At 40.4% G+C, this 8,957-nt stretch overlaps 1 protein-coding gene across 1 annotated transcript; it reads left to right on the forward strand.

The window, feature by feature from the left end:
- Positions 1-1,686: 1,686 nt before the first annotated feature.
- Positions 1,687-8,607, forward strand: cdt1 (chromatin licensing and DNA replication factor 1). Its single transcript, XM_028604258.1, has 10 exons — positions 1,687-2,329; positions 2,584-2,742; positions 3,221-3,522; positions 3,647-3,841; positions 4,286-4,431; positions 4,672-4,772; positions 5,493-5,681; positions 5,835-6,005; positions 7,129-7,330; positions 8,001-8,607. The coding sequence occupies exons 1-10, from the start codon at positions 1,853-1,855 to the stop codon at positions 8,162-8,164; spliced, it is 2,106 nt and encodes a 701-aa protein (XP_028460059.1). The 5' UTR covers positions 1,687-1,852; the 3' UTR covers positions 8,165-8,607.
- Positions 8,608-8,957: the final 350 nt, after the last annotated feature.

Here is an 8,957-nt window from a genome sequence, read left to right on the forward strand (position 1 = left end):
ATGTACTTAACTATTAAAAGATTTAAAAGAAAATTGAAAATGAACTTTATTGTGGCTTCCTTATAGTAAAGGATAATATTTAGGATTTCCACACCTTCTTAAACATCAAATTCAAAGTCTGACATCAACAAAGACAACAGACAGAATTTTTATTTTGTTGTGAGAAAGAAACGTTCACTCCAACATATGAAAGCATTTCTTACAAGTAACGAGTAACGAACATTGTTAGGGGAAATGTAGTGAAGTAAAAGTATACATTTTTTTCAGGATATGTAGTGGCGTAAAAGAAATATAAATAACTAAGTAAAGTACTGATACGTGAAAATTCTACTTAAATACAGTAACAAAGTATTTGTTCTTTCTTACAACACTGGTAACAGAGCTGTATAACTTTTCATTTAATCCATTTTGGTAACCCCTCAAATGTTTCCTCTTTCCACCAAGTTGGGAATCACTGCCCTAATCAAAATAATATAAGCGGTGATACCACGTTGGAAAGATACTCAGTTAAGTTTTGTGTTTAATAAGTAAGGGAAAGAATCCCTTATTTTGTATCTTAAATTGCCATTAAGCCTTTTAATATTATTGATCAGTGTGTGAAATTAGGCTTACTATAGTGATAAAGACATTGATTTTAATCCTGTTACTTTGCCATGTTCTCATACACTGTACTTAAGGTGCCTGTCCCCTAAACCTGCAAAACAAGTGGAGAGAAAACAATAAGAGAGGATTAAGTGTGTAATTTAAGGGACCCATAGTTTGTTAAAATATGTGTGCATATAGGCCTATTAGAGATGATTAACACAGAGTACTCTAATGTAAAAGTACTAAGAATGGGGATAATGCTGTGTTGATCTTGTGGATAGTTAGGTTACTGTGTACTAAATCAAACAATAGAATGTTGTGGTTGGGAAATGAAACTATAACAAACGATCTTATTCTACTTTTATTTTTTATTCTTATATAATTAGCTTCTAAAAGCAAATGGTAAAATAAGGGAACTTTTTTTTCACACTTTCTTTTGCCTGGGACATTTGATTGACCAAGAACTCAACAGTATAAAAACTCACAGTAGTGAACAGAAATTAAATAAAGGGCAAATAATAAAAATAGCTTGTTGACCTGTAGCAGCTTTGTCTGTGCCATTGATCATGATATGTGAGGGCAGGGGATGATTGTCAAAAATGATTCATCATGTCATTAAACTTTTGAGACATTCAGTTTCAGCCAAGAGGGACCAAATTCGTTTATTCAACAAAAATACTGAGATTCATAAAGATATATTTGTGCTAAATCTTCAGATAGCCTACTTAAAGTAAAATGACCTCAAATTGTATGCTTTTTAACAACTTGAAAACGTTTTAATCTGCTGTCAGGGCCTAATCAGCTGGAAGTCATTCATGTTTAATGTCATCAGCTTTGATTGTTGTCAACGCTCTCTGTAATGTCCCAAGATTGTTCAAATTAAGTCTGATGCCTTTTCACATTTATTTTGGCATTGTACATTGAGATAATATGAGAAGAAAAAAAAATCAATAAAAAGAAAAAATAATCAACAACAGCACATATGTGTACTTGTATTTTCTGTAATACAGCTCAATGTCAAAAACATCAAAGAAACGTTTAAAGTTTAAAACGAGTGGTCCATTCATCAACTTGGCCCATCCTACATTTATTATTCTAGGACGTGGACCGGATGAGGCGTGGCTTCGTTGATTTAGCGCGAATTTTCTTACTTCTTCCTGTGAAGTGTGAACATTTCCGGAGGCCGGTGGACAGTATTTATAGCTTTACCGACTTCAGTTTATTGTAGATTCTTGCAGTGCCTGTGTCTGCTTCAAGTAGCAGTAACATGTCTCAGGCTCGCGTTACTGATTTCTTTTTCCAGAGAAAGAAAGGTATCGCCGGGCCAGTGAAACCAGCCAAGCAGCGCAGGAGCGCTGTTGTCGAACATGGCTCTTCTGGGATCAGCACAAATGTTGCCAGCACAAGGTCAAGATCCTCGAAAAACAAAGGTGGTTTCCTGTGTTCGTCCTCCGTCCATGAAGAGTTTGTCCGAGTTATCGACGAGGCAGTGGAGCTAAACGAGGGAGAGTGTGTTAGTAACACCGCGAAAGATACATACTGTAGTCCCCGGACACCAAAGCGGACCTCAGCCGAGACAGAGTTCGACCTCGGGGGAGCCCTGTTTTCAGCCACCGCCGACCACAGCACAGCCAAGAAGAGACGTCAAGCGGAGACTGTTAAAGAAGCTGAAGTTTTAGAGAAAGCAACTACGAAGGCCAGGAAGGCCAGAAAGAAACTGGTTCTCCCTCAAGACACACCACAGGTAATGTTGATGTTGTTTTGGTGGAACCCAGCTTCTCAAGCCTCCATCTTTGAATTAAATGCCCACACTAGCTAAATGTTTATTCGACTGTATGTGAACGCAGCCTTAAGGCTTGTCTTCATTCTTTGACCAAAACCAGAAGTGTAGTTTGCATACTTGCCAGTAATTGCACATACAGCCATATTGTACGTGTGTAACATATGACAACGTAAGTTAGTTGGAGCTAAGTCAATGCTGTTGCTGTGTATGTCCAGGCTGCAGTCCAGATCTTGCCCAGTCAGGGGACCCAGCAGCACTCAGCTCCGGCCTCGGTGTCTGGGCAGAATGCGGAGAACCACCTGAACCTCCATACCAACAGCTCTTCGCAGAGGGGGCAGGTCAGCCGCAAGAACACTGAAGGACAGGCCAGCAAGGTAACACACTGAGTTTGGAGTGGACTGACTGGAGATCATTCGTCACTAGTGTGCAGTCACTGCACTGTAGGTTCAATTAGAAGTGACACAATTATGACAGAGCTTGGTTTATTTGTTTTGAACGTTTTCTTGTAAGTATTGTTATATATTTTTTTATATTAACAAATCTCATTTAAAAAAAAAAGTCAATGTGTTTGTCCAAACTGCTCACATGTATGCAGTGTGCGTTTTCGTGGTATTGAAGGAACACGTTACCCAGTGCAGAGGTGTGGCTCATTATGTTTTTATAGTGTTTAGACAAAAAGAGTCCTATGGCATGAAGTTAATAGATGCATCAGACTTTGGATACACACAATACTTGTTAGTAGGATACATGTATTGTTGGTTGGGCTGTACATGGGATTAGTTGACCATAACAATAATTGGAAACCATGAAGAAGTCCCAAATTCATCAGCATGGCATCCCCCTTTCTCTCAGGCTTTGTGTAAAGAGGACATTGCAGCCCTCAAGTCTCGCCTTCAGAGGATCAAGAAACATGCAGAGGAATTAACCAGCGCTGCTCCTTGTAATTTAGCTTCCACATCCTCTTCTCCAGCTGGTTCAGCTGCCAACGCTACCACCCCCCTTGTCCCCAAAACCGTCTTGCATGCCACCTGTGATGCTAAGACCCTGAACTTCACTGTAGCACAAGTCAAAGAGCTTGCAGCTAAAGCTCAGCAGAGGAAGGTGGAGAGAGAGGTCAAGGAGAGCAAGCGGAGTGAGGCACAAATCTCGGACAGGTGAGCACATATACCTGCAGCCTTACCAACCAATCTGTACTTTGCAGATGGAACACTACATTTCCACTAACTGCTACTGTAAGTCCAAATCGGAAGCTAAAATGATTTTTCTCCTCTCCCTCAGTACTGAGCAGCCAGGATACCAGCGGTACCACAACCTCGCCCAGGCGGCCCCCCCGGGACTGTCCCTGCCTTACCAGTACAAGGTGCTGGCTGAGATGTTCAGGAGTATGGACACTGTGGTCTCTATGCTGTACAACCGCTGTGAGGCAGCCACCTTCCCCAAGATCAAACGGGGAGTTCAGGACATGATGCACAAGTAGGTAGAAGGATGGGAGAGGGTCTGGTTGTACTTGTCAGATTGAGGATTGATGTGTGATTTCTTTCAGGTTTGGCTTATGTAACTAAGTCAAAATCAGTTAAGTTTGAGGGTCACAAAGAAAATCAACTCTGTTCTGCTCCCATGCTCTCAACCTGCATCTCCCCAGCCTTTTTTTTTTTTTTTTTTTTTTTTTTCATTTTTTTTTTTCACTGCAAAGCATTTTTTTTTCTCCATTTTTTTTCACTGCAAAGCATTTTTTTTTTTTTTTTTTTTTTTTTTTTTTTTATTACATGTCACTGACCTTTTTTTGCTTCCCCATGAGATCATGGTGGTGGACTCGACTCTCTTGTGGGTCACTCGTCGGGTACCGGACTCTTCTGGAGTTAAAAGTGGCAGTCAGGCTGCAGAAGCTAATCTTTCTCTTTTTTTCCCCCTTTGCAGGCGATTTGAGGAGAGCCACGTTGGTCAGATACAGACTGTGTTTCCGGAGGCGTACAAATTTAGACAGGAGAAGAACATCCCAACCTTTAACAGCAACATTAAGAAGGGCATCTACCAGCTCACTGTGGAGCCCGTCATTCTCTCTGGTTAATGCACCCTTTTCATTCTATGAAGTCACCACTTGTGCTCAAAATATTATTAAGTTGGCTTATTTTAATATCTATTACAACTTTGACCAGTTCACCTTTTTAATAAACACAATTTCTTTAAATGGGATGTATGTAAATTGTGGGTCTAACTGTAGGGCCCTTTCATTGATGCTTATGTGTCTTCTACCTTTTTTTTAATGTTAATTTATTTAACCTGTGTGCTGTTGTCCTTCTCAGACCAGAATGAAGCTTGTCCTCTCTTGTCTGCCTCTCGGCTCCTGGAGAGAAGACGCATCTTCCACCTGAATTTGGTCTCCATTGTCAAACTGCACCACAAGGTCAGCAGCTGCTCTGCTATTGCTTCCAGTGCATTTTTTAAATAGTGAGCGTAGTAGGCATAGGCAGCAAACGGGGAGGAATTTCGAACATGGCACAGGCCCAAGTTTTAGAGTAAACGATGTGTGGTATGAGCTGAGATAGACACAAGTCTACTGACACACAGGCTGTGTTGTAATGTAACAAAGTACCGTACTTAAGTATAGTTTTCACGTATTTGTACTTCGTTATTTATATTTCTGGAAACTTTTGCTTTTACCACTGTATTTCCTAAATAAAATGCATACTTTAACTCAATACATTTTCCCAAAGCATCTCTGTTACTCGTTACCTGCAAGAAATGTTTTCGTACTTTGGCGTTAAAGATTCTTCTCACAAAAAGTCTGTTTTTCTCTTTGAGGTCAGATTTTGAATTTCACGTTAAGGTGTCGAAATCCCAAATATAATGCTTTTCTATAGAAAGCCACAAAGTTTATAATCAAAGCTTCTTTTTTTACTTTTTAATAATTAAATACAGTTAATATCAGATGCTGTAAGACTCAAATAATATTCCAAAAGGTGACTTTTGAACTTCTACCAAAGTAAGTTTCTGATAAGATACTTTTACTCAAGTATTGCTTTCAAGTACTTTATACAAGACTGCATATGGGCAATACATTTTGGTGTCTATTAGACTGGTTCATTTTTGCTAACCCGTTTACAAACTGCCTCTCTGTCTACAGGTATTTCTGTCCACATTGGTTCCACCGATGTCTGTTCCAGAAGACAAACTGACCCGCTGGCACCCTAACTTTAATGTGGACACTGTGCCAGCCATCTTGGCTAGCTCGATGCCTCAGCCTCCTCACACGGACAAACTCTCCACTGCTCAGGAAGTGCTGGACAAGGCTCGCTCACTCATGACGCCCAAGGTACGGTGTCATTTCAAAAGTGGTCAATGTTCTGAAACTGTAAATAATGTACAGTCAATGGGTAATGTTGAAATGTTGTTTAATTTTACAATACATACTCTCAGCATGGTTCTGTCCAAATCCAATGGAATTGCTCTCTTGTACTGCATTCAGATGGAGAAGGCTCTGGTTTCTCTGGCTCTAAAGACTGAAGACAAAGCTGCAAAGAGTAAAGAGCCATCATCTCCGCAGAAGCCAGCAGTCCCCCAAGCATCAGCTCCATCTGCAGCTGCAGCTCAAGTCCCAACTGCCCTGAAAGGAGTGTCCCAGTCCCTGCTGGACAGGGTAGGTGGACTAGGAGGAGGTTGGGGGTTAGGGATGTCAAAATTGGCTAAAAATTACATTTGAATATTCATTCTAAAAAAAACAGATTTGAATATCTATTTTTGCTCATTATGTCCATAAGAGGGCAAACCAATACAACGGGAGAAGGAACTACTTGTGTACCGTTGGCGCTCTCTCTCTCGCTCGCACAACAGGCCGCGGATTACACCGCCGTGCTCTCTTCTTTGCCCTCGTTGTTTACTTCCAGTACCGTCAGTCATACTATAGAACATCATCAACATGCCCACTCGCTTGCTGTGAACTCTCTTCCTGACCAGCTTAATCAGACCGGAAGTTGAGCACAGCAGTGGCCCGAATGATTGTGTGAGGCAGATGGTCACGGCAGTGCTTTTATTTAATTTTTTTTTTTAAACCCCCCTTTCCATTCATTTTGAATGGGGGTAGTGCAAGAAGGACCCTGCGTCTGCAGCGAAAAGTTGAGACCAACGTCACGCTGCGGTGGCCAATCATGTAACCGGAAATCTGACCTGGCGGTGTGAGAGTCTCATACAGGAAACATCACTGGCTCTATCGCTGTCCAATCTCTTAATACATCCATGTCGCTGCCACAAAGTGATTTTTTTTATTTATTTTTTATGTATTACTTGGGGGAAGCACTGGACTACCCTGGAGTTTAAATGTAGCTTAATGGTGCCCAAGCTCATCAGGCTTCTGTCTGCTGGTCCCTTAAGGTCATGTTTTGGTTAGTCTATGTCCACAACGTTCCACTTCCGGGATTGCTCCGTTGCTGCCGAAAATTCCAGAGGATTTCACTTTTTTATTTTATTTTTTTGGGCCAGATGTCCGGTACCTTCCGCTTTCTTTGTGTTGTAATTTTAAACTCCGGTGGATTTATGAGGACTATGGTTAACTGCTCCTCAGATCTCTGCAGTAAATCCAGACAGCCAGCTATACTATCGGAGTTTTCTGGTGCACAACTTAAACAATTTTTGAATGTAAACATGTTCCAAAACAAGTTCCTTCCCAAGGTTATTTTGCAGCGACACCAGGCCTGCATCCATGGTTGAATTAGCCTTTTCCCCATTAGAAAACAATGTTGTGATTTATCCTTATGTTGTTTCAGATTCGGGCAAAGGAGGCCCAGAAGCTCCAGGCAGCCATGACTCGAAACCCCACCCAGGAAGAGCGCCTGCTGATGATGTCACGGCTTCCTGAGCTGGCCCGGATTCTCCGGAACGTTTTTGTTGCAGAGAAGAAACCGGCTTTAATATTGGAATTGGCCTGTAACAGGATGGTGGCCAGCTACAAATCTGCTCTCAGCACAGGTTGGTTCAAACAGCAGATAAATGCAAAGCAGGATGGGAATTTTGTCACTTGTGGAAGTATTTTATTTATTTTTTCCCCTCTGTATAACTTCAGAGGTGTCAAGTAACGAAGTACAAATACTTTGTTACCTTACTTAAGTAGAAATTTTGGGTATCTATACTTTACTGGAGTTATTATTTACAGCAGACTTTTTACTTCTACTCCTTACATTTCCATGCAATTATCTCTACTTTCTACTCCTTACATTTTAAAAATAGCCTTGTTACTCCTATTTCAGTTTGGCTTGTTTTCATTCTGGCTTGTCATCGTTCAAAAAAACAGACACAAAAAAACCTTACATTACTTTAACTTTTATACTTTAAGTAGTTTTAAAACCAGTACTTTTACTTCAGTAAAAAGCTTGAGTTGATACCTCTACAGAAGTCTTTTCAAACGTATCAAGTATCTATACTTCTACTTGAGTAATGAATGTGAATACTTTTGACACCTCTGTATAACTTTAACAACTGGAAATCTAGGTGAGCATGTAGAAAAAAAACTGAGGCAAACCGCATTTTGCTGTAACATTCACCATTATTTTGCAGTAGGAAATGTGTTGCTGTCTTACATCGTTAATAAAACACGGTCATATGATTAGCTGTTCCTCCTCTCTTTACCTCTATTGAACAGGTGAAATGGAGAAACACATCCGTCTGCTGGCAGAAGTGGCTGCTGATTGGCTGACTATTCATCCAGTCAGAAAGGACTTCTACCTGAAGTTGAACAAGAACATGGAGCTCAACATCATTCTGGACAAACTGAGCAGCAGACTCCGAGATGAAGAGAAAATGTAACATCTAAATGATGACCGTGATGTGATAGCCTTTTGCACACTGAAGGCTAGTTAAAGTGCCATATTTTTCATTGAATTTCATCAGTTTGTGGGCAGTATGTATGATGTTTTAGACACAGTGGGTTTTGTGTTGTGCCCTGTGCTCTAGGCTGTCAGAGTGAAATGGTCACTGATTGATCTAGGCACAGCTCCAGGATGCTGGCATGTCCCAAAATCCTGAGGCCACATGGGGCCAACCTCGTCCTGGTATTTCCACCACCCCTTTTGTAAACTGGTTGTTTTAACCACACTTTAGTTTTTATTTCCTCCATGAAAGTGTAATATTGGGGTCTACGTCCAGTCAATTTTCTACAATGTAGAACTGATGAATGTTTACATTTTTAAAGGTCACTACTGTTTGATAATGTTTAAGAAATACAAGCATTTGAGTGCCACTGCCTCCAATTATTTTTATTTTTTTTTGTAAATGCAATTTTATTAAATAGAAAAATCTGTAAAGTGATTGCATTAAATATCTGATAGCGGGTGGTAAACTAAACCTGTCAAGATTGTACCAGAGAAAGGAGGAGTTTGGGGGGGGAGGAAACAAAATATCAACTAAACCAATCCCAGAAATGCAAACAATTCATACAGTAAGGACAAAGGTGAAAATCACTGACATGCTGAACACAGGAATCTTGCATTGGTAAAGAGAACAGATGGCGCAGGTAAACAGTAAGGCTTTAGGAGAACAATCTGAATTACAACTTCAGTATTGATAAAACGCAAGCCTGATCATTTATTATTTCATTTGT

Source organism: Perca flavescens, chromosome 17 (genome assembly GCF_004354835.1).
Source record: "Perca flavescens isolate YP-PL-M2 chromosome 17, PFLA_1.0, whole genome shotgun sequence".
NCBI classification, from domain to species: Eukaryota; Metazoa; Chordata; class Actinopteri; order Perciformes; family Percidae; genus Perca; species Perca flavescens.